A 25,620-nucleotide genomic window follows, 5' to 3' on the forward strand; every position below is an offset into this window, starting at 1 on the left:
CCAGCAATTGTACTTCTGGGTATTTATCCAAAGAAAACCATAACAATAATTCATAAAGATCTATGCATCCTACGTTCATGGCAGCACAATTCACAATAGCCAAGATATGGAAGCAACCTGAATGCCCATCAGCAGACAACTGAATAAAGAAGTTATGGTTCACACATGCAATGGAATATTACTCGGCTATTAAAAAAAAATGAAATCCTACCATTTGCAACAACATGGATGGACCTAGAGGTTATTATGTTGAGTGGAGTAAGTCAGACAGAGAAAGATAAATACCATATGATTTCTCTCATATGTGGAATCTAAGGAACAAAATGAACAAACTCATCAAAAACAGACTCACAAACATAGAGGACAATTTGGTGACAGCCAGAGGGGAGGGAGAAAGGGGTGAAGGGTTAAAGAAGTACAAATTAGTAGTTGACAGATGGTCACTGAGCTGGGGAGCACGACATAGGGAATGCAGTCAGCATTAATGTCATGGCCAGGTGAAGCGCCAGAGGAAAGAGCCATTGAGGGATCATTTTGTAAACTATATAAACATCTAATCAATGTACTGTATACTTGAAATAAACAAAATGTAATGGAATGATTAAAAAAAAAATTGTAGAAGAAAAGCAGTTTTCTGAACAGGAAGCAGTTGATAGTGGGCCCACTGATCATAAGTCTAAAGAAGGGGTTCTCACCCCAGCTGTACATTAGAATGATGTGACAACATTTGAATACTGACATTCAGTACGCTCCCCAGGCCAATTAAATCAGAATCTCTGAGGGTGAGGCTCAGGCGTAGTACACTGGAAAGCTCTCTCGCGTTTTATAAATGAGCAGCCAGAGTTGAGAACTAGTAGATTAAACTGGTGATTCACAAAAGGTGTCTCGACTTTCTAGAACTGTTCACATCAGCCTTGTTTTCACCAAAGTTTTCTGGAGTACCGAGATTCTTGGGGAACAGGAGTAGGGTGAGGGAGAAGTGGGTTACAGGGAGGAGCATGTGAAAAGACTTCCCTAGATACAACTCTTCCCATTACCTCCCACTTGAGAATGACTGGTCCGAACTATCCAAGGTGACTCATCCCTTTTCCTGTGTGACCTTTAAACATTTGAGGGTAAGAAAAAAATAAAAGTTCTTGAATCCGGAAAGCATAAGCATGAGCCCATCACAACCTGGCAGGCACACCCCCACATCCACACTCGCTCAGGGAAAGCAGATAAAAGGGCACACATTGGCAGCTCAGGGGGTACGGTACATACTAAGAGGCACCCAACAATGTACTGGAAGGGACACTAGAGCCCTCACACGCTAGGGCCCGGTGCTCCAGCCCCTCTCTGGCCATTTGGTCAAAACAAAAACAAACAATATATCATTAGGGAAAAGTACCAGGGGTGACATGGGGCCGAGAGCTAATAAAAAGTCCAAGAGCCTTTAGTTTCACAAGCAATGGATGGTTGCTTTGTCCCACCATGTTTTCCAATAAAAGCTGTACTCAGAACACTTCTTCCAGAGAACATGGAGGCCAAGGAAGCTGTCCTCTCAAACAGCCTTCAGAACTCCACCCCTTCCTCAGCAGCAAGTGGCCAGAACGGCTCCTCGACGAGGGTCCCAGCTGGGCTTGTCACCGTCGCCGATTCCTCCTCCTCCCAATTCTCACCCGGTTTTGCACGATGCCCAAATAAACTAACTTCGCTCCATTTTGTGCCTGTCTTTTGACATCCACCTCCCAGCATCACTTGCAATGATCATTAGCATCAAGTTATGTCAGGCATCGTGGTCCCTATGCAGACAGAAACCAATCGGTTTTCTGGAGAAAACGATGCCCTCTCTTACTTCCCTTGATTCTACTGACAATTCCCATGAAAATAAAGCTTACAGCATTAGCCTGGCTCCTTTTGTCTTTCCATTCCAACCCTCTTGAGACTCCTTTCTCAGACCTCTCATACTGTCCATCCTTCCCTTATGGGCCCGTGTATCCACTGTTAGCAAGTGTTCTGTAGGAGGAAGCCTTCAAAACACCAGAACTACTCTGCAAGACTCCGGCTACCTAAGTAACACTCTGAAATTATCCACTGTCTTCTCATCTAAGGTGACTCTTTGTATCTTACCTGTTCCCCACCCCTGGACCTGCAACAGATCCTGCCATCTTCCTCTTTTTGCTCTAATCAACACCCAACTGCTTAAAGCTCTCATTAGGGAGTTTCTCCCTTTCGTGACGTGGTGCATGATACCCCTTCTGCTTAGAACACCTTTCCCTCCCCCGCTTGCCTTTCACTTGGGAAATACCTCACACGGTCTCCACTCAGAATTTATCTCCTCCAGAAACTCTATCCTATTGCCTTTCCTGAGTTCCCTATATACTCTGCGCATCTCTCTATCACTGGGCCTGCCATATCGTACTGTAATTATTCACTGATGAGATGCTCCTACTCGACTCTGAGCTCACTGAGGGCTGGGACTTGGCAGAGGCCTCTTTGTTGCTCCAGCATCGAGGGCACACTCCATAAATGCCTTGGGAAGGAATGTACGCGTGATGGATTAAAACCGATAAAGGAAATTCATGAGTCCGCCTCGTCTTCCTTATCACCGGCACCTGGGAGACGAGGCTCTCTTACCACTGTGAGGTAAAGTCAACGAACTCTTCGGAGAACTTGTCTGCTGGGAGCTGTGGCGACGGCTCCTCTACTACTTGTTTGAGCTGCTGAAAGGGAGTTCCCCATGAATCGTAGGGAAACCGAAGGATGGCCAACTCAATCTGGAGGAGACAGGAGCACAAGGAGATGACAGCTTAAATGGGGCCATTTTATGGAGTCCGTGGTGTCTTCCTCCAGAAGAACCGGCAGGAAAAACAATGGTCAAGTTCAAGTAAAATCTGAAGGATTTCTCCCCGATTCTTAGTGCTAGGGATTTTCAAATATTACCTTACTAAGTCTACTGGGTCCTCACTAAAACCCACTGTGATACTCAATAAAATTGTAAGCCAGCAGTATTAAACTTCTAGATGTAAAGCGACCAGATTTTCAAATGTTTCATGTGAAAAGCAATTCTCCCACTAAGACTTTTACAGAGTTGTGTATCTGCTGCCATCTGCAGGTCCCTTGCTGCAATGAAAAAAAATAAATAACCTAGGACCAAATGACTGATCTTTTTTTGGACGTGAGTAAAGGCCACTTTGCTGTTACAAGATCACATGTCGCCTGGGCAGGGATGTGAAATAACTCGGGGATTTAATCAGCTGCTCCACCTGGAGAGGAGCCACAGTGGATAATTTCAGACCTTGGTGATACACTGAAAACTGATGGCCACCGACATTATTAGTAAGGCACTAAGAGTATAGCTTTCAGGCTGTGCCTGTGGAAATTATCTTGTTCAACGTGTCTTTTAGCTGTACTTGACCTCAACAGCCAAGACTTCCATCATAACCACATCCTGGGAAGCACAGCCTGCGTCCTGGAGCACACAGCTCTCTCAAGGTCCACACATAGTAGCACTCTCGGGGGAGTTTATGCTTTTTTGTGCCTTGATTAGAATAATTTAATTTTAAAGACACCATCAGGAACTACAATCAGACTCTCTCATTTTACGGATGAGGACAATAACACAGTCCCTGCAACTCCACCATTTACTCAGGGGCATACACCGGTTAGAGACGAAATAGAGAGAAACTGGGTCTGCCCGATCCCAGTGCAGTATTTCTCCTATGCCGTCTCGCAAACACTGGGCACATGGTCTCCTGCTACCTCACACAGGAAGGGCTACCCGAGACTGGCTTTAGGGGCATCTGCCTCCGGGCCTCAACTCCCCGCTGCACCCCAGCTTCAAGCCCAGAACCTCCCAGTCCACGGCGGTCGGCATACGGTACCATCGTTATGCCCAGACTCCAAATGTCAGACTTCACGCTGTAGCCCTTCTGGTTGAGCTCTGGGTTTATTCTCTCAGGCTGGAAAGAAGACAGAAACAGACAATCGAGTGACATTCAGCGCTTGATAAATTCTCTGGGGTGGGTGGCTACACAGGGTTTCCTTATTCTGCAGTAGTCTTTTCTTGGAGAGAGTAATAGATCTAAAAGCTCTCGCAATTCATAACTAATTTCAATTTTGCCTGCAGAAGAAACAGGATATGTGTTATAAAGTTAATTTGCCAGCATAGAATGTTCCCTCTTAAAAACACCGACAGTCCCGAACTCAGGAAAAAGAATTAATGAGAGTCACTGGGCAGTACTGTCTGGTGTTAAAACATAGAAACAGATTTTAGCTAAACAGGGACAGGAAGCTTTTCAATGCCAAGTACAAGTCCATTTTAAAACAGAATATAGTAGAAATCCTTTAAGAGGGTCCCAAGGTCTCTGCTAATGCCAACGAATCTTCACAGCTACGAGTTTCTCTCAGGACTAACCTAACTGACTTATTTGGGTCATTTAAATTCTATTTACTGGTCTATCCTCAACAAAGTAACAATCCCTTGCGACTGTGTGGGCCGTATGTGTTATTCACACGTTTTTTCCAAATAATATACCTTTTTACTTGATTTTTTAAAAATAATATATATGAAGCAAGTGACTAAGGATTTCAGGCAGGAAACATTTAAGAAAAAAAGGAGACTGTAGACTATTTTTTGCATTTCAATTTCCCTCTGTAGCCATCCAATGCGTATTTCCTGGCACAGGCTGCAGACTCAGACACCACTCCCGGCTGCTGTACTTACGGCCATGTATGGTTTGCATCCTGCATCAATCGTTTTAGCGACGGAGTCTACCAGGTAGCCACTGATTCCAAAATCGCACATCTTCACCTGGCCCAGAGTATTGATCAGCACGTTGGAAGGCTTGACATCTGAAACAAGAACAAATAGGAGCCCGTCCTGAGCGTCTGCTTTGGAGATTCATTTCTCTGCCACCAGAGGGCCTGAAACCTCCATTTCTCCTTCACCTTCCTCTCCCCACACCCAACATAAAAGTCAATGCCAGCCCTGACTCGGTCACATGCTTCTTCTTGCTTTCGACTTGATTTTCTATTTTACGGTTTTTCCTTCTTGTAGGATTGTGAATCTATCAGTAGAAAGAACTGTTTCCTCTGTTTTATCATCTTCACTGTCCCCATCATCTAGTAACTTAAAAAATTATTACGGAATCAATGCCAAGTTCCACAGGCACAGTCTGAATTATGCAAGATGAATAAATTCTAGACAGAGATCACGGAATAAAAAGCCGTACCGTGACATAATCATACACCAAATACAATCGAAGCAACCAATTTTGAATGAATCTTCTGCAAGAAGTATGTCAGAAGTCCCACAGTGTATAACTCATCATGAACCCAGATATTCCAGACCAGGGCGCAGGTTACAGAATATATACGTATTACTGAATAGTTCTTAAATGAACCCTTCAGCCTGGAAAAAATAGCACACCTACCCCTACCGTCAAGTAGATGAATCGCTATTATCTCTGGACGATAAAATTAAAAATTATAGCTAATTTTTTCCCTGTGACATTTTTCACAAAGAATATATAATCAGAAGAAAAATATTATTCTAAAAACTTTTTACATCATCTTTTATAACTCTTCCCTTAAATGGAATGGCAGATATACCCAGTTCATTTTATTATTTTTTTACTTTTATATTCATTCTCCAACATGAATGAAATATTTCATAATTTTGAAATAGACCCTTAAAAATCAGTTTCACATTTGCTGGTATCCATAGTCGTCTTCCTACCTAGATTCCATGCCACTTTCTTCCCCTCCTCCTCCTCTCTCCTATTGTTCCAATTTTTAATAACAATAGTACCCGACACACTCTTTGAGGCATTTTACATTATTTTCAGGCTCAAAGAGTGTGAAAATTACCAAATCACAGTGCCCTATCGCTATCAATACTTCCCATTAATTTTTCCAAAAACCTGGTTGAGCGCCTCTCTTCCGAGAAGCCTCTCTTGATGACTGTCACGGGGGCCAATCATGTCCTTGTTTTACATTCTACCTACACCACTCCTATCTTTGGTACTTTCTAATATGATTTTAATATGTTTCCATGTGCTTGCTGTATAGCTGCTTATTTCTCTATCAAGAATTCCTATGTAGAATTTTAACATGAATATGTTTTCTTCTCAGATACCTCTCAGGGCACCTATTATAGTGCTGTAAAAGTACAGAGCTATATGATGCTGGAAAATGATTATCAGAGATACATGGAAGGACATGGGGACTGAGAGAAGATGGCAGAATGAATATGTGGGTGGATGAAGAGGTAAAAGGTCGACAGGAAGGAAAAAGGAAGAAAGGATAGGAGGAAGAGACAAATCTACCAATTTGTTTTCATTTTATCCTGCCTCCTGCTGTCTGAAAATGCTGTGCTTTATACCAGAACGTCCCACACTTTAATGTGCACAAGAATTCTCTAGCGATCTTGTGAAAATGCAGAGTCAGTTGGTCTTGGGAGCCATGGTTCTGCTTTTCTAACGAACTCCCAGGGGATGGCCAATACTGGATGAATTTTTATCCTATTCTCTAAAATTCTCCATGGCGCAACCCTACAGCTCCACTTGGGAACAGGTATGTTTACACTTAATTTAGGGGTGATATAAAGCCCATGTCATCTAATGTCCTCAAACAAGATAAAGAACAGGTACTTACAGGATTTGCTATCCAATCCCAAGGGAAAACCCCTCCGTTCTCTTGTCTAACTCAATTCTACTTCCATCCATGGGCGTGGGGGGAGGGGAGACAGTGGAACTCAAGTGAAAGAAATAAACTTTACTAAAACAAGAGCCAGGGCGCATCCATGGTTGCTTACCTCGATGAATGACAGACAGCTTACTGTGTAAATGTTCTAATGCTTTTACAATCTGCAAGAGAAACACAGGGTAGATTTATGTCCTCCATCACTGGAAAGAAACTGAATGTTAAGTACATCCAGGTTTATTATCCCTGGCTTAAGCTCACAAGGTGAAGTATTTTCCCAAATAGTGGTGGTCCTATCCAAGAAAATACCCAGGAAGTTACAAAACTGGTATCTAAAAAGATTTATGATATAAACTCATATATCTCCACCCTCCTGCACCTCGACAGCTTCTAAGGGAAAACAACAACTTCATTCCATTTCATTTTCTTCCATTTCTTCTGATGCCTATTAGTACCAAGAAAACATGTAAAAATCCACAAATAAAATTCAAACTAATATCAGAATATAGACGCCAGGGATATGGTCATAGTAGATCAATGCACTGCTTAGATGCACTGGAACTGAGAATTTACCAAACCAAGCCAGTGGCAGAATCTTCTACCCAGTGCTCGGAGAGAAAAGCATTCATTTATCCATCCACAGATGCACTCTTACATTCAACATGTACCAAATGGAAGCTTTGGTCCAGTACACAAAGACACAAGAAGCCTAGACATCTCGCATTCTCCTTGTAGGGTTCATGATGTACTCACAGAAACTGCTATTTTCCCTAAGATGTCCTCTGGAATTGTTTGGCCTTTATCAATCACTTGTTTGTAGAATTTATCTAGCGATGTATCCATGAGCTCCATGCAGATCCAAACATCACCCTGGAGACCAATTGGTTCAGAGATTGTTAGTGAAGAGATTGTTGGAAAACAGTAAAAGAGGAAATGGTTAACACCTGTCAGGAAGAACTACTTCTTGCTTGAGTTTTTTGGAGGAAATGTGTAATTTCTCTTCAAGATCACAAAGGAATTTATAAACAAGCAGGATTGTCTCCAAAGAGCAAACACAGACAGCTGAGCAGAACTGGCATGTGATCACTGACTCTCTAAGGAAAACTAGCATCTAAAGACTGATAGAGACAAGCAAAAGACTCCTAGAAATCCAGGCCTTTACTGAGACTGCCCCCATGAAGTTCAGTCTAGATGCCTCCTCCATGTCTGACTGCTCACAAGGAGCACTGGCCATAGTTAATCAAAAGGTTGGTTTTAAGAGTGAGGTGAAGCATCATACTCCATGTCATGGTAAAGTGAAAAACAGAGGTAAAGCAAAGAGATAAATGCAAATCTACCTGGTACACAAACAGGCTACGTAAAGCTTATCAAGTAGCCAAAAGGTCAGAATAGTTCAGATTTTAAGGAATCTATCCAAATCAGTCCATGGTCAATTGATATAGACAGTTTGGCCAAAAGAGACAAACCAAAACAGAAAGGAAAAAGAGAGAAACTCAGTGCCTTTAACGGAGCTCAAGACATTTGAAAATAGCAAATTTCCAGCCAGCTTTGCACCAGGACATCGCGTTTTCAACGCCTAAGTATAAAATTCTCAATAGGAGACACGTCAAACAAGAAAGAGTACCATGACTACGTGTGGCATTCACGTGATCCGAGAACCTTCTTTTTAAGTTATCGCTCTCCTCGGACTTTGAGTGGAAAGATCACCTACCTCCCGGAAGAGTGCGCCATAAAAGGTGACCGTAAAAGGACAGTCCACTGTCCTCATGGAAATATCCAAATCCATCAGTAGCCTTTTCTGCTCCTGGCTATTTACCGTGGCCCGGATCCGCTGAATGGGAATGCATGGGAAAATGTATGGTTACTGCTCTGAGGATGAGTCAGTTGATAAGGCAGAGACCCTTCACAGAGTCCCATCCTGAAAACAGCACAAAAATTCACGGCACAACGTCTAGCAACGACCTTTCAAACATCCACCCTAAGTGATTAGATATTTGTAACAAAAGAAAACTGAGGAAGACTGTTATTCATTTGATTTCTCAAATAATCCCCTGTAAGAAGCAAGCTGATAATATACTTTGGAAAGTGTGCAAATGTTTGAGAATGCATACCCAAGTTACAAAAACAGTCTGGTTCACTGTATTATGTCTGTTCAGTGCAAAGAGGCCACGTAAGTATTAATTACTTTGTAGCTGATCTGCAGTCCTACAAACAAAGCCAGAAGCCCCCTCTTTGGGAGCAAGTAAGAATATTTGGACTAAACAGAAACTGTAAGAGAATCGATACAGCTGCGGGAAACAGAAGGCATCAAGCAGAAATGGAGAAATCCTTCATTTCTATCCCAGTGCTTCTGAGAGAAGAGAAACTTCTCACACCAGCAAATGTAGCCTTATAGAAATACAATTATTTCATTAAATCGTAGGAATGGTACATCACCAGGCTTTCACATTTTCTGCCAACTTAGCAAAGAGTCTGCAGAAGAACAAACTGAAAAATCTACAGGCTAGGGGAAAGAGAGGTCCATTCCCCCAAAACCACGGGATCCAAGTCATCCAGCCATCCACGTTTCTAACAATGGCCTGATTGTATTAATTCATGTACAGATGGCAAGTCTCTGAGGTCCTTCCAGCATCTATTCAAGAAATAGGTGATGATTATATATTTCTTTTTATAGTGTAGAAACTATGCAAATTCACTCCCAATGTATCTTTCCTTCTTTTTCCCCACAAATGGAGATAATTTTTTTCCCCTAAATTCTGGTTTCTTGATTTTCAGGGACAATTTTTTAAAAGAAATAGAACATAGAACAAATGAGACTTTTGAGCCATAGCAACAAATGCAACATATGTGAGCTTTTGTTTGGATCCTAATTTGAACAATTAACAGGAAAAAAATACTTCTAGACAATCAAGGTCATTTTAATTTGGGCCTGGTATTAAATGACGTTAAGGAAGTATTTTCCGTACATTTGGAGGGAAATACTTTTTCCTACAAATAATCTTTTCTCTTTCACCCCACTGAAGATTGTTTTGCATCTATAAAAAGAGATGACTTACAACTGAGATGGACAAACGTATACACCACAGATAGAAAACGTTTGGGGAACATCAACTCTACCTTCACCGCCATGATCTGCCCGCTGGGCACGTGTCGCATCTTCTCCACCACCCCGTACGCACCTCGTCCCAGCTCCATTATAGGTTCCAGGTCATCCGCCTTCACCTCAAAGTTCTGCAGGAGAGAAAAATAATACACTAGAAAAGAAGAAAGGAAACTCGACACAGACTATGTTGTCGTCTCTCTCTGGTTTCTCCCAGTGTCCTAAGGATTATTTCTGGTCAAGACGCTAGTGGTCTAAATGCTCTTCCAAGAAGCCACTGAAAGCCAAAAGTGTGGGGAGACGCTGGGATTCCCATAGCATGTCACCTGTTTGTCACAGGCAATACAGAGATCCAACTCCGGCTCAGCTTCCAAATGGCCCGGTGTAAGCTATCTACACTGTGCTCCTTCCATCGTGCCTCCTTAAACACACAGGGAATCCATGTTCTGACTGATGGCGACCAGCTTTATGCCTCGACTTTGAGAAATACCCGCACCCCAAAAAGAATCATTACTCTCCTCGAATACCTTCCATCAGGACCACAACAGCCTGATTTCAACGTGACTTTCAAAAATATCAAGAGCTCCACAGACCATTTCTGTTTAAATTTTAACTTTCTGATCCATCCCAGGACAGCATATTACAGGATATAAATTTTTCAATGGGCGGTCAGAAAGCATACATACAAAATGGTCAAGACATTAACTGGTAGACATGACTTTTCTCACCTGATTTCCAATAGAAATGCACGCTTTGGAGTCTAAATCTCGAGGTGGCCTAAGAAAGAAAAGAGGGGAGGAAAGAGACATGAGATTTTAATCAAATATGTCATTCCCAAATCACACGTGACCGGACGGATTTTGTTGTTAGAATGAGGTAGAAGTTTGCATAAGAAAAAAGCAGCATAAAAGTGTTAATAGTGTGGGATTTGGAATAAAATACATTTGAGTTTAAATTATTTAATATCTTTGAGCTTCCATTACTTCTTAACATGAGGTTATTAGTATATCTACCTTATGGAGGAGGAGTGAGTATTAAATGAGATATTCCAAGTAAAACACTTAGCAGAATGCCTCGCATACAGTAAATATCCAATAAATAAGAGCCATATGTATATAGTTATATGGATAATTATACTAAGCTAGTAAGCTTCAAACGTTTTCTTTCATCCAAGAACGCTAATCACCTAATTATCCCACCACTTTTTCAACAATTGTTTAAGAAAAGAAACAATGATTGGCATATAGTTATGTTAACTCACAAAATTCATAGACCATACGAATTCCAAATCTATCCAGTCCCTGCCATTATAGATGGAAAAAAGGTCCAGAGAGCTGAAATGACTTGCCCAAGGTCACAACTAACACAGGACCCCTGATTTGCGGGTCAGAATACTTTCTATTTTACCAGGTTGGCTAATTCAGATGTGATATTCCTTCTCTGCATAGTGTACATACTATCCAGGGGTCATCGCGGCAGCCAGAGGTTTGCTGATTTTGTATCACCATAAGACAAGGCACGTAGTCACCTCTCGTGTATTCGTTTTTACTACTTCGATATTGCCTGGGTTGATATCAAGCCACTTAAGAGAAAGATGTTCGGCTTTGGCTGTGCACCTAACTAAGAGCCTAGAAAAGCATTTTCTTGAAGTAAACGCACCAAAAGCATCGCAAAAGTAGCAAATGCCCAGAAACATGCTGTTAATGTGACCAAACAAAGAGAGTAACTGAGGGACGTTCTATGCCAGAACCACCTCTGGAGAAACAGAAGGGAACACGGAAGGAAGGGAAAGCGAAAGGGAGAGAGAAAAGAAGCCTTTGCCGATGACAATTTTTTCTACCCCTTCTGCTGAAGCTAAGTAAATAAACAAAACAATAAGAGAAAAGTAGAAATACAGATATAAACATGAATCTAAGGGCTGAATGGCGAGCCCTCCCTTACCTCGAAATCTCTTTGAAATGCATAGAAGACCTCAAATGAGTTTTTCTATACTAACTTAAAACCAGGACTGGGAGGTAAAGAAGAGAGAACACACACACACACACACACACACACACACACAGCAGTGATGTTTTTATATCTCCTGTTTTTTTGAGCAGGGAATTTTTCTTCAGAAACACTTTCCGGAGGAATTAAATTAGTAGAAATCTGATTTCTCATTCTTAAAATTTCCAAAGCTATTTTTCTTTCGTTGTCACCATTTTCTTTTATTGCCCACTAATTGCAGTGGAACTTTGAAAGAAAGACAAGTATTACTTGAAACATGTGACTAATACAAACAATAAAATATCCTTTGCACTTGTTCAGCACCCATCCTTTTGACAGCAACAGAAGAAACAGAAAGGCCACTCTCTCCGTTTTCTCGCTATCAGGTAAGAGTGCTGGCTAAGACCCCTTCCACGTCTGAGAGTCTGGAGTTCACACCAGAGCTCTGCAAAGCACAGCCTGCGGCCCGGCTAAGAGGGATTTCTATAAGTTTAAAGGGTTATAAAAACCCAACAACAAAGAACATCCGACAGAGGCCACTGTGGCCCAGGTAGCTTAAAATATTTACTCTCTGGCCTTTTGCAAAAAAAAAGTTTGCTGACTCCAGCTTTACACTAACTTTGCGTTATAGCTCTACCTAATAGGAGGGCTTCATGCCATTTTCCAGGCTGAGAAAAATAAAACCCAGAAAAACTGTAGGTTCTGCTGAAGCCATACAGTCCTCAATGGAGCTGAAAATAAAACTCACATCACTTGACTCTCAGTCTTGACCTAATGAGGAAAGGGTAACACGCTGAAAACTGGGTTACCTGCATCTCATGATCTCTCTCTCTCTCTCTCTCTCTCTCTCTCTCTCTCTCTCTCTCTCTCTCTCACACACACACACACACACACATCCCTTTATGAGTACCATTATTCCCATGACTCCAACCCAAGTCTGACTGAATCCAAGGAATTTGCTCCCAACGCCCAGCCCTCATCTAATGAAAATGATCAATCCACCCAAGCCTCAGGCCTGCGGGCTCACCAGGTCTGCCAAGAGCATCAAATGATGGGGTTAGTTGACACTGTGTTCTGTCCAAGGCTGGGCACATTCGTTTGCCTGGGGCGCTGAGTCTCTGTGGGAGGTTTATACCGTGGTTGGATGTTCTCTGTCACTTATTCAATATTTTAGTTCACAAGGGAAAGAACCAGGCTTCTTACCAGATCCCCTCCCTGAAAGGCCAAGGGTATTCCAGAGGTCACCTCGTGTTGATGTTTTTAGATGAACAATCAGCTTTGGTTTATCATAATTATTTATTTATAATGCTGCATGAGTAATCAGTTCAGTGGTCATTATTACAATCATTCTTTTTCTATGCAAAAATATTTATTAAGCATCTACTTGGGCCATAGACTGGGTTAGACCCTTTACATAAAACATCTTTAGTTTTCACAACTCTTAGAGGTATTATTATTTCTATTTTAATGTGAAGAATTAACTTTAAAACAGACAAAATAATTTAAGGTCGTTCAAAGAGATGGTGAAATTAGAACCCAGAGCCCCACCATCAAGTCTTCTCAACTGCAGAAATAAAAGGTCCTGCCTCTCATATCACAGCCATGGACTGTTTGGCCACAGTCTCCACCTGTCTCGTGTGTAGCAATGAGCACATACTTGAGAGTCAGAGAACCCTGAATTCGTATGCCAGTTCTTCCGCTTAATAATTATTATTAAGTGGAATAATAACAACACTTGGAGCTACCTTCACTGACAAATTACAACGGAACGAGCTCTAGGACACTTAGTACGGATTATGGCATCTAATCCTCAGCAACCACATCGTTGTTTATTCCTGTTTTCCAGGAGGGGAAACTAAGTTTTAGTAGGGTTAGGTAGTTTGCCTAAGGTATTCAACTAGTGAAGTTCAGATCCCAAGTACAAACCCAGGCATTCCAGCACTAGAGCATGAACTCTTACTCACAAGGCTGTTTGACTGCTTTGAGCAAGACCCGACCCTTGTACAGGCCCTGCTCACTTATAAGGTGAGAGTAATAGTAACTGCCTTCTGAGTTTCTTGTGAGGGTTAAATGAAATACTACTAATTAGCACAGACTAGATTTAGGATTAGTTGTGGCCAATCAAGGGAGGGGACAGCTCAGATACTTGAGTCAAAGACACACTGGCATCAGTTACTCAAAGAAAAAGTTCAAACGGAGGGACCACACACATGAAACGAAAGAGAATGGAGCTCTGTCCCTCAGGCTATTTATTTTTGGGTAGCACAGCAGAAGGAGGCAGGGGATAAATGCTAAGTGTCACCAAGCCAACCTCAAAGAACTGCCAATAAAAACTCAAAATGTGGAAGCTACTTCTTTTGGAATACAAATTTAAGCCTTGGTATTAAAATAACAATAATAAAAACAAGGCTCTCCATGAGCCAGAGTGGTATAGTCTACAAAAATGAAGTGATGCTCTTGGCTTTACACAGCAAAACGGGAGAGTACATTCAAAGTTTATTCTACCACATGAGGCAAAGATAACATAGAAATTATTTTTATTCTTGCATGGGTTTTTATTCGTTTGTTTATCAAAGAAAGATTTATGGTGGTTTTCAAAAATTCATAAAATATAGAAAACTAATATAAATTAAAGAAGGTGAATAATTTTTTTAAAAATCAAAGTAATATAAAAGGCTGATATAAGAATGTATCCCAAAGGAAAAAATAAAGAGTAGAAATCAGTAAAATTGAAAATAGGAAAATAAAGGAAACAAAGTTGGTTCTTTACAAAAAAAGCAAAAACATTGATAAACCTCTAGCAAGATTGACGCAGGTAAGAGAGAAGACACAAATTACTGATGTCAGGAAAGAAAAAACAGATTATGTCCAAACACCTGGCGGCTATTAAAAAGATATTCAGGAAGTATTATGAACAACTTTAGTTTCATAAATTCAACAACTTAAGAAATGGACCAATTTCTTAAAAACTGCAAGCTACCAAAACTTATCCATGATGAAATAGATCAGTTGACTAGTCCTAAAACTACTAAAGAAAATGAATTTATAGTTTAAAAGCTCCAGAAAAAGAAATGCCCAAATCCATTTAGTTTCACTGAAAATTTTTGAAAACATTAAAAAAAAAGAATTGCATACATTGAATTATGATGTTGTACTTCTGAAACTAAGATATTATGTCTATTATATCGCAAAAAAATTTTAATAAAAGAACATTTCATACAGTGTCTGCCAGAAAATTAGAGCTCTTACCAACTTATGAGGGCAGTATTATCTTAATAACAAAACCAGAAAAAAGGATACACCACAAAAAACAAAACTATAGACCAAAAACTCTCATGAACTTAGACAAAAATCTTCAACCAAACTTTAGCAGCTCATATCCAACAATATATAAAAAAAGTAATATACCACAACCAAGTGGGATTTATTTTGGGTATGTAAGGCTGGTTCAATATTTTAAAAATCGATCATTATAATCTGTATCAGTGGGACAGAGAAGAAAAAAACCTATGGTCGTAGCAACTGATGCACAAAAAAGCATTCAACAAAAATCAATACATATTCATGATAAAAACTCTCAATACATTACAACCAGAGAGGAACTTCGTCAACCTCATGAACAGCATCTATAAAAAACTAACATCATGCCTAAGAGTGACAGATTAAATGCTTTCCAAGATGCAGAACGAAGCAAGGTTGCCTCTCTCATCAATCTTATTTAACACAGTCCAGGACATTCCTGCCGCTGAAATAAGGTAGGAAAAGAAAATTTTAAAAAATACAGTTTGGAAAGGAAAATATAAAATGCTCTCTATTTGCAGAAGGCATGGCTGTTTACATAGAAAACTCTAAGGAATCTATGAAAAGCTCCTAGAACTAATAAGTGATTTTAGTAAGGTCACAGGACACAAAATCAACACAGAAAATCAATTTCATTTCTACATACAGAGAATAAACAAAATCAAAAAGGGAATACCATTTAAAAGTGTGCCTCAAAAATGAAATACCTAGGTGTAAATCTTAATAAAACCTAATGTAGAGAACCTTTATGATGAAAACTATAAAATACTGATGACAAAAATCAAAGAAAATCTAAATACTTGAAGAAATTGACCACATTCGTGGTTTGGAAGACTCCGTGTAGTAAAAGGTGTTGATTCTCCCTAAATTGATCTATTGGTTAGACTCAATTCCTATCAAAATCTCAGCAAGTTTATTTAAAGACATAGATAAGCTTATTCTAAAACCTAGATTAAAAAAGAAAGAAAGAAAGAAAGAAAGAAAAGCCCTGGAATAGCCAAAATAATTTTGAAAAAAGAAGAACCAACTGGGGGGGGGGGGGTGGAGGGGGGGGCGGGAATCACTTTTCCCAATGTTAAGGCTTACATATACCTGTATAGCTGCAGTGATCAAGACAGTATGATGTTGGCAATGGGACAGACACGCAGATCAATGGAACAGAATAGAGAACCCAGAAATAGATCCAAACAATATGCTCGATTAATATTTGACAAAGGGCAAAAGCAATTAAATGGAGGAGGGCTAGCCTTTTCAACAAATGGTGCTAAGACAATTGAAAATCCATTGCCAAAAAAATAAAGCTCAGCCTAAACCTGCCTGGCACCCTGTACAAAAATTAAACTCAAAATGCATCATGGACATAAATCTAAAATGTAAAACCATAACACTTTGAGAAAAGAACATAAGAGAAAAATCTTTAGGACTTAGGACAAGGCAAAAGGTTCTAAAACTTGCCACCAAAACCATGATCCATAAGAAAAAAAACTGATAGACAACTTCATCAAAATAAAAGGATGAAAAGACCAATTACAGTAAAATCACTCTGAAATATATTTTGGCAGTTCTTTCAAAACTAAAAATAAACTTAACACATGACCTAGTCATTACACTATTGGACATATATCTCGAAAAAATGAAACATTTTGTATGAGGAAACCTGTACGTGAATGGTCATAGCAGCTTTATTCATAAAAGCCTCAAGCCGAAAAGTCTCTCTCCTTCAAAGGTTAAAGGGTTGAACAAACTGGTATATCCAGACCACAGAATGGCATTGAGCAGTAACGAGGAATGAACTATTGATGCATGCAACGACTTGAATGAACCTCAAAGAAATGATGCTGCATGAAAAAAGCCAACCTCAAAAAAGATACATGATTCTATTTATATAATAATCACGAAATAACGAAATGGAGATGGAAAACAGATTAGTGGTTGCCAGGGATTAGGGACTACTGGGATAGGGAGTTAGAAGTGGGCGTAGTTTGGAATAACAGAAAAGAGTCTTGTAGTGTTGATACAGTAGAGTATCCTGATTATGGTTATAAGGCTACACATGTGAAAAAACTGCATACACACACATACACACATACACACAAGTGAGCGTTTGTATTCCTGATGAAATTTGAATAAGCTCTATGATTTAAACCAGCGGTCCCCAACCTTTTTGGCACTAGGGACCGGTGCTCCTCTGAGAATCTAATTAGTGCCTCGTGAGATTTGTGGTGGATCTGGGGCCATGATGCTAGCCTAGCGCTGGGGAGCGGCTGCAAACACAGATGAAGCTTCGCTTGTCCACCCGCCGCTCACCTCCTGCTATGCAGTCCGGTTCCTAACAGGCCACGGACCGGAACCGGCCTGCGGCCCACAGGTTAGGGATCCCTGATTTAAATCAATGCCCCTTTTTTTGTGTTTGGATATTGTACTACGGTTGTGCAAGATGTTAACACTGAATAGGAGAAGGAAGCCAGGCGAAGGACAAAGGACTTCCCTGTACATATCTTTGCAACCTCCTATGAATCTACAATTATTATAAAATAAACATTTTTTTTTCAAGTGTCCTATACGGATTGTAGAGAGAAGCCACACATTGCTCCATGCTCTTGAGAAATCAATTGGAGAGAAAAAGTTATTAATTACAGAGTTCACAGGGAGAAAAAAAAAAATACCCAGAGGGACCAAAAACAAAACCACAGTCCCGGTAGCAGACACGGAAGGACCGCAGATCCTCACGAATGGTACAGTCCAAGACGCATTTGGCCCTTGGGTGACAGTCCAGAACCCTCCACTCTGTTCTGGAGGTTCTTCAGTGGAAAGTTTGTGTATATTGAGGTACGGAATGTGACACGTTCAATGTTACTAGCACATTCCAAACCCAGGGGGTGCACTCTCTGATAGGATGGATGGCAGCGAAGATCAAAAACCCTTTACAAAGGGAGGCGCTTTTGCAGAGATGAGCAAAAGCCTTAAAGCTCAGGCTTCCGTTGAGACGGCCTCCGTTGTACTTGTCTGGCCTCTCTGGGACCTCTGCTGTGTTCTTTTCCTTGGAATTTCCATTCCTCCCCACACCTGCCGTGGTAGGCGGCGACGCCTCCAGCTGGAGAGGAGTCCCGCCCCCATGCCACAGACAGCCAGCGAACAAGCGGGAGCCTGGGCGAGAGGGTGTCCTGCTTCACTGGGACTTTACTCACTTGGGGATCTGGGCCAAAGCCTCAGCCAATAGAAAAATGTTCCTTTACCTCATTTCGCCTTCTGTTTATATGGGACAGGATTTAGGTGTCAGGATGCTAAGTCCTCACCGAATACCATTTTCCATCTCAATCCTAGTTTCAGAGTAGTAGCCCTCATAAGGATTTACTTGTTTGCTCAAATCCTATGGAAAAGGCAAAAAGTCCACATCCAGGGGCCTTTCTGGACTTACACAGGACCTCATCTGCCAAATGCGGTTGTGACACGGAATTTTCAGCCAACCAGTGATGTGAGACACTGAGTTCAAAGCCACCTATTCAACATAGACTGACTGACCAAGTGTGTTTAGTTCAGGTCTCAGAACAGTGAGCACGTGGCTTCCCCTTTAAAGGGTTCTTCTAAAAATGATTTCCATAGTCCAGGTATGGCTCGCCTGTCCAAAAATGAACCCCCATTCCCTAGAAATCTGTAAAGTGTCTGGGTTAAGAGGATGACGATCTTGCCAACTCACGTGGAACTGGTCTGAGGCTGTTCAAATGCTTCCTTTGGAATTTTAAGGCCAGGGTTTCGCTTCTTGCCTGTGGAGAAAGACATAAGGATACAGTTTACAGTCTAAATCATAGCATGTGCGCACGGGCAGGGATGTCAGGGGAAGAAAAGGGCTGATGCAGCTCTCATCTCCCCATTCAGAACGGCCGGCCCAGGAAGTCTGTGAGTGACAAGCACCCAGGCAGCAGGCTGAGCAGAGCTTCCCAAATGCATGCAGGCTGCGGTCAGGGATGAGTTTTCCACCAGCCCAGGGTGCAAACGTCCGCGTAGGAATGCCAGCTCTTCTCAGGGAGGAAGGCCTGCCCTCCCTCCCTGATGACAGCATGTCATTCTAGCGTCTCCTTCTTTCCCGTACACAATGACGGTGATGGTAGATGGTGTTGCTTATAGATCTTTTTTTTTGCTTTCTAATGTTAGTCCAATGTAGACACCTGACCCCCGTATCCCACAATTTTCTAAACTGATCTGTGAGCAACCAATAGAGTTAACCATGGAGGTAAAATGAAAAATACTTTCCCACTGTCGGCCCTGCCCATTCTCAACCACCTGCCCGAAAGACGAAAAGCCAAAGAGAGGAGGAGAGTGATGTTTATTTACATTTGCCCTGTTCCAAAAAGGATTAAGATAGCGATGGGCTCACACAGGAGGTTATCGCTTGTTTGGGAGCCAGTTGGGAACGTAACTGATGTGTTCATCCCTGGGCTGAAACCACAAGAGAGCTTGGCTCAGATACTTTTGTTGATGAGTAAAAAAGAACAGACTGAGAAATGCCAGCTCAGGAAGCAGATCAGAGAAAATCGTCGTGTGAGGGCGCAGGATTTTCCTCGGCGAAAGAGATCGGTGCCTCTTTGCGCCGAAGCCGAGCTGGGTAGAAGGGATGCCCGCGGCTCCACCTTCTCCCTCGCCTCTTCTCTACACTGCGGGTGAGCACTGCGGGACTCGGCATCCGCACACAAGCCCCGGACAGGCCCTGGATGGAGATCTGAAGCTGTAAAGGAACTTAAGAAATCAAACGCTGTAACTTCCTTGCTGGAAAATGACATCCGAAGGCTTCGGGGAGTGCTCAGCATTTCAGAGGCAACTCTGACCCCGCTGAATCGGAATCCAGGTCTCCAGACGCCCAGGTCAGAGCTCTTTCCACTATTCCACGGTGGAAGCGGTTTAGAGATGAACGGGGTGGCCGGGAGGGAGGACGAGATTTTGAGATTTAAAAAACAAACCCAGCTTACACCTCGTTCATCCACTGACCCAGTGACCTCAGAGTCACTCCCTGACGCTCAATATCCTCAATTATAAAATGAGGAGGTAACATTGATATCTACTCTGGACTGCTATGAGAATCAAATGAGATAACTTGAAAAAGCACCGAGATCATTTAAGTAGCTATTAATTATGATTATTTAAAGAATCTGTACCACCACGTTAAAAAAATGTCATCTGAGAAATTCACAAACAGAACTGGTCATATTATCAAAGTGCAATGTAATGTATAATTGAGTCTTTTTTTTCCCCCCCATGCATTCAAAATCCCAAATCTAGATCAATTCTGCCAAGTTGAATAATGCCTGGAAAAAATATGCTGGAGAGTAATCAACATAGAGAAAGCCTTTTAGGGCCACTTTCGTGATAACGGGTTTTCTTAATTCTCTCCTCATTGGGGCTTACTTATACATTTTATAAAATTCAAAACTCATCATTTACTTTCCTACTCCTGCAGGTCAGGTGGCCATTAGGCACAGGTTACTAAGTTAGTGAGTTATCGACAATGCAAAGAACTGTATTATGTACCCGGAACAATACTAAGTGTGGGATCTGATTGTGAGAATCCGAATACTAGAGACATAGCCCAATGCCCACGATTCCCATTTATGAGCCTCAGCCAAACAGATGGGGAATGCTACTTTAAATGAGACACTCTAGTAAGAAATAAATAATGAATTCAACTTGTCCAGGTAACAACGGACATACGCCAATACAGATGACAGGTAATTCAGGTATTCCAACAGATACAACCCTATCCTTCCCTTGATGGTCTAAAGATAAAACTAAACAATAGTAAAATATATTTAACTGTGAAAAAGGCTCCCCAGGTGCCATCTCGGCAAACCAAAAGCAAAAGTTACTCTTTGATTCTTACGTCTCTCTCCTTCATTTCTAATCCAGCTCTTACAAGATAGATATTAAGAGAAATAGCTATTTATGGAGAAAACCTCCTTTTGAGAAACTTTTAAATATTACACCCTAGGAATTAATTATTAGCAATTCATTAATGGCAATCGATTATTACACTGCAACCACAAATCATCCCAACATGCCTATACATAGAAACAGTAAAATGAGAGAAAAAGAGAAACCTTTTGGCATAGAGACTAATGGAATAATTGACCAAAACAACAATAAAGCCTTTGAAGTGTGAGAAAAGAGACCCCTGATTCTCTCTGACAGCAACAAGAAAAAAAATAGTTCCAGGAGACACAGGACTTAGTTGAATTACACGGTTAGAAAATATCCTGCCTTCGTTTTTAAAAGTGGATCACAAACACACATTCCCTAATTCACTTACGTGCCCACTGCGGGAAGCGCAGCCCAGTGCGAAGCCGGCAGGAGTGACTGATGAGGTTTTCAGGGCTGCAAGGAGGGCTAGCAGAGAAAACCCCACAGAAGGCATCCTTGGCTCCGAAGACCACACTTGAGCAGAGAGAAGCAGCACCGAACAGACTCCACCCCCTCAAGTGAGGGTTGCAGCAAACCTCGAGAGTTTATTGTTCCCTGGGAACTGCAATTTCAGGAAGGGAGCAGGGACCTGGGCCCATTTGGACACCAGGGCGTGACATTAATCATTTACCAGACTTGGAGGAATAAACCTATAAAGTAGCTCTGCACAGTACAGCATTCTCTGGCCTTGCTATAAATGCTTCTTTCATTTCTTAAAAGAAAGAAAAACAATATGTGGTCAGTTTCCAGCTGTGTTGATTTCAAAGCAATCTGTTCTACCTCGCAAGGCTGCCAGGCCCTTGATGCTAACATTTAATACAGTTATAAAAAAATTAATGAGAGGGAGCAATATGAATAATAAAGCTGTGGCCAACGATGTTAAATGGCCTTTTCCCTTGATATTCTAAAGCAAAAAATTCAAAATATATCTGAAAATGGGCTCTATATTATGTTACATGCTAGCAACAAGCCTTCTCAGAAAGACAGAATATTCCATATGTTTCTGGAGATCTCGACAAGCTTTGCCCTCTTATTGGTACAATCAGCAAAGGGTAACCCTCCTTGGCATCTGCAGGACTACATTACATCAGCCCGTGTCACACCCACGCCTGTTTTCTCTGAAAACATTGTAGTTCCCACCCACCCCCAACCCCCGCCCCATAACACACACACATATATTTGCAACACTCATCCTAAACCAAAGCTGGGTCACTGTGATCCTAGCCCTGGGGCAAAATGGCACTGGAAAAAACAAACAAACAAACAAACCTTGCCAATAGTTAGAAAACATTTGCCAGGCCACAGAAATGTTCACTAGCTTTGCCCGTACCGAAAATGATGGGGTACACAGGACCTCTTGCTCAGCACCCACTCGGAGAGGCAAAGCACAAAGGGCTTCTCTCTCATGTGCCTTATTACATAAAACAAGATCGTGCTCCAGTGCCAACCCAAACAGCAAGAGAATCCCACAGGGTCAACAGAAGGTGGCATCGTGAGGATATGCTGACACCCAAATATTTGACGGCCTGGCCGAGGACTGAGGCAGGGGTGCATAATTATGAGGGCTGATGATTATTGACATAGCTTTACAAAAGGATGGCATTGCTCCCAGTGCCAAATTTATTTTAAAAATCTGTTTCCCAGTGTGAATGAAATTTCTAGCCAAGTAACTGGCAACCTGGAGGCTTTGGCCGCCCTCTCTTAATCCTTGCATCGAGGCTTACGTTCCGAGCGCGGCTGGCACTAAAATGGCAGAGAAGTGTCATTAAATGTCATTAAATTGCAATGATGGGATGCAACGCAATTAATGAAGCAGGGCAGAGGGAGGGGGGTGCAGGGAGGAAGCTGACTCCATAAGAGGTGACACAGGAGTGTGCTTGCAGATGCTCCCATCCCCCAGACCACCAGATCTCACCCACCGCTGAGACCCCAACCAGGACGCCGCACTTCCTTGGAGTTACATAAAATTTAGAGAAGGGAGGGAGGCTGTGAAGCTCATTGGACAACACACAGGCGTTTTGATTTCAAGGAGGCAGATGAGCCTTGACTTCACCTCTGTGTTCCCTCTGCCCAAAGGGACCCAGCCCGCTTGGGAAGGGAACTCGACCTCTCAAATTCCCCTCACTCACCACATGACCTCCCCGAACCCCGTTCAAGATCACAAGGCCCAGCTTTCATGTTCTGGCATCTCACACACAAGATCAACTCACTGCAACTTTACTGAATCTCTCATATTTTACTTAAAAATGTCCACTCTAAAATAGATCTCCATGACCGTTTTCTATTTATATTCCTCCTACCTTTTCTCGCAGTCTCGAATTACTTTATTTTTGCATTCACGTATTTATTTTTGCATTTATTTATTACTTATTTATTATCTGTCTTCCCCATATAAATTCCATTGCGACAGTATTTACATATCGCAAATACTTGTTGACTGGACCCGTGTTGTTCTTTTCTTGACCATTCTGAACATTTGTATTGAGGCCTTCAAATTTTTCAATGAAAAACAGAAAAGAGTAAGAATGGTACATACTTAAGCATCAGTAGATCTCATTTAATATCACAGTTGTGTCCCTTAACCCTGTGACCTTGAGAATCCTTCTTAACCCTCAGATTTTATACCTATGAACTAAAGATGAGACTTAGGTCACTGAGAGATGCAGTTGGCACAATACATGTGAAGAGGTCTTGCAGGGTCTGGCATATATATATATATAATAAATGCTCAATAAATACAAGCTTATCTCCCTTCCATATTTGTGCTTCTATTTTGAACATATGAAAGAAGCAGAATGTCCCCTGTGTGAACAGCTTATTTCTTCAGATGCCATCCTCTGTTCTACCCTTCTTGTGTAAAATTTACATTTTTAAAATCTCATCAATCTTGAATCATAGTCTCTTGATTCCCACTGACTATGGAACTATTTTAGCTCTACAGACTCAGGGTCTCTGGGAGTGAGGCCTCAGAATACATATATTTTTTAAATGAAGGCCTTTTTTTAAAGAGTGGTTTTAGGTTCATAGCAAAACTGAAGAGACAGTACAGATATTTCCAAATGCCCCCTGCCCCTACACAGGCACGGCCTCCCCGCTATGAACGTCCCCCACCCCCCATCCCAGAATGGTACATTTGTTATAAGTGACAAACGTACATAGACACATCATTATCACCTAAAGTCTATAGTTTACATTGGGGTTCACTCTTGATGTTGTACATTCTATGGGTTTGGACAAATGTATAATGATATGAATGTATCCATCATTATAATATGATAGAGAGTATTTTCACTGTCCTAAAAATCATCTTCTCTACCTATTCAGCTCTCCAACTCCTGGTAACCACTGATCGTTTACTGTTTCCATAACTTTGCCTTTTCCAGAATGTCATATAGTTGGAATCATACAGAAGGTAACCTCACCTGACTGGCTTCTTTATATTTAAGCTTCCTCCATGTCTTTTCATGGCTGGATAGCTCGCTTCTTCTTAGTGCTGAATAACATTCCATTGTCTGGATGGACCAGAGTTCATTAATCCATTCACCTACCGAAGGGCATCTTGCTTGCTTCCAAGTTTTGGCAATTATGAACAATGCAGTTATAAAAAACATCTGCGTGCAGGTTTTTGCGTGCACATAAGTTTTCAACTCCTTTGGGCAACTACTAAGGAGTGTAATTGCTAGATTATATGGTAAGAGTGTTAGTTTTGTAAGAAACTGCCAAACTGTCTTCCAAAGTAGGTGGACCACATACTTTAAAAAAAACTCCACAAGTGCTTTAAGATCCCAGCCGGAGTCAAGAACCCCAGGGTCAAGCACATGTCTAAGTTAAGTGTTTCCTTTTTCCACTATTTCTCTCTTTATGATGACCAGGTCACCTCTGCTAAGTTCCTGTCATTTCCCTCCCCACCAACCAGTTCTTTCTGGCTAGTAAGAAATTCCAAATTAAGCACCTCACTGGGCTATCTATATTTTTGAGCTGAAACTGTCAATAATTCATCAAAACAGACACTGCAAGGAATAAAAAGTTCATTAAGCTACAATTCTACTTTGCAAGAGTCAAGGGATAAGAAAAACCAGTTACTGTGAAATCAGAGAGTATGTGTTGTATACAAGTATCACACCATCAGTACACAGAAGTCAAAGCAGGAGAGAGGGATCAGTCAAGGGAAAAGAGCAAAAAACGGTCTGACAGGGAAAGTGGTATTGAGGTGATCTGTTAATAATTGGTAGGATTTGAGAGCACATGAGGGTTCATTATACTATTTTGTCTTCTTTTCATTTATCTATATGTTTCCAAAATAAAAAGATTTTTAAAAAAGAACAGGTAGGATTTTAACAATCAGGACTTGGGAAGGCAGCATGAGATTCCAAGTAGAATGAAGATGAACCTCCAATGGTGGTGAGGAAGCACTGTGGTCTCTTCAAGGAACTGTGAGTTGTCTACTTTGGACGAACAGTCAAAGAGAGAAGGATAGAAGAGCAGGTTAGAGCCAAAGATCGAAAGGTTGTAAATAATAATTTTTAAATTTCAGATTTAAGAGAAGTCATCCATGTTTTCCGGTAGAGCGTCATGCCATGCCATCTGTCTAAAAAAAAAAA

At 41.4% G+C, this 25,620-nt stretch overlaps 1 protein-coding gene across 1 annotated transcript in view; it reads right to left on the reverse strand.

Annotated features, from left to right (window-relative positions):
• Positions 1–25,620, reverse strand: part of MAP2K6 (mitogen-activated protein kinase kinase 6) — a 97,267-nt gene that overhangs the window by 11,311 nt on the left and 60,336 nt on the right. The window contains exons 2-10 of the mRNA XM_006912269.2: positions 18,768–18,834; positions 10,513–10,561; positions 9,802–9,915; positions 8,396–8,515; positions 7,438–7,554; positions 6,797–6,848; positions 4,706–4,833; positions 3,864–3,941; positions 2,617–2,756 (exon numbers count right to left, since the gene is read on the reverse strand). Coding sequence (XP_006912331.1) covers positions 2,617–2,756; positions 3,864–3,941; positions 4,706–4,833; positions 6,797–6,848; positions 7,438–7,554; positions 8,396–8,515; positions 9,802–9,915; positions 10,513–10,561; positions 18,768–18,834 — 865 coding nt within the window. The remainder of the gene's footprint in view (positions 1–2,616; positions 2,757–3,863; positions 3,942–4,705; positions 4,834–6,796; positions 6,849–7,437; positions 7,555–8,395; positions 8,516–9,801; positions 9,916–10,512; positions 10,562–18,767; positions 18,835–25,620) is intronic.

This window comes from Pteropus alecto, unplaced genomic scaffold (genome assembly GCF_000325575.1).
Source record: "Pteropus alecto unplaced genomic scaffold, ASM32557v1 scaffold134, whole genome shotgun sequence".
NCBI classification, from domain to species: domain Eukaryota; kingdom Metazoa; phylum Chordata; class Mammalia; order Chiroptera; family Pteropodidae; genus Pteropus; species Pteropus alecto.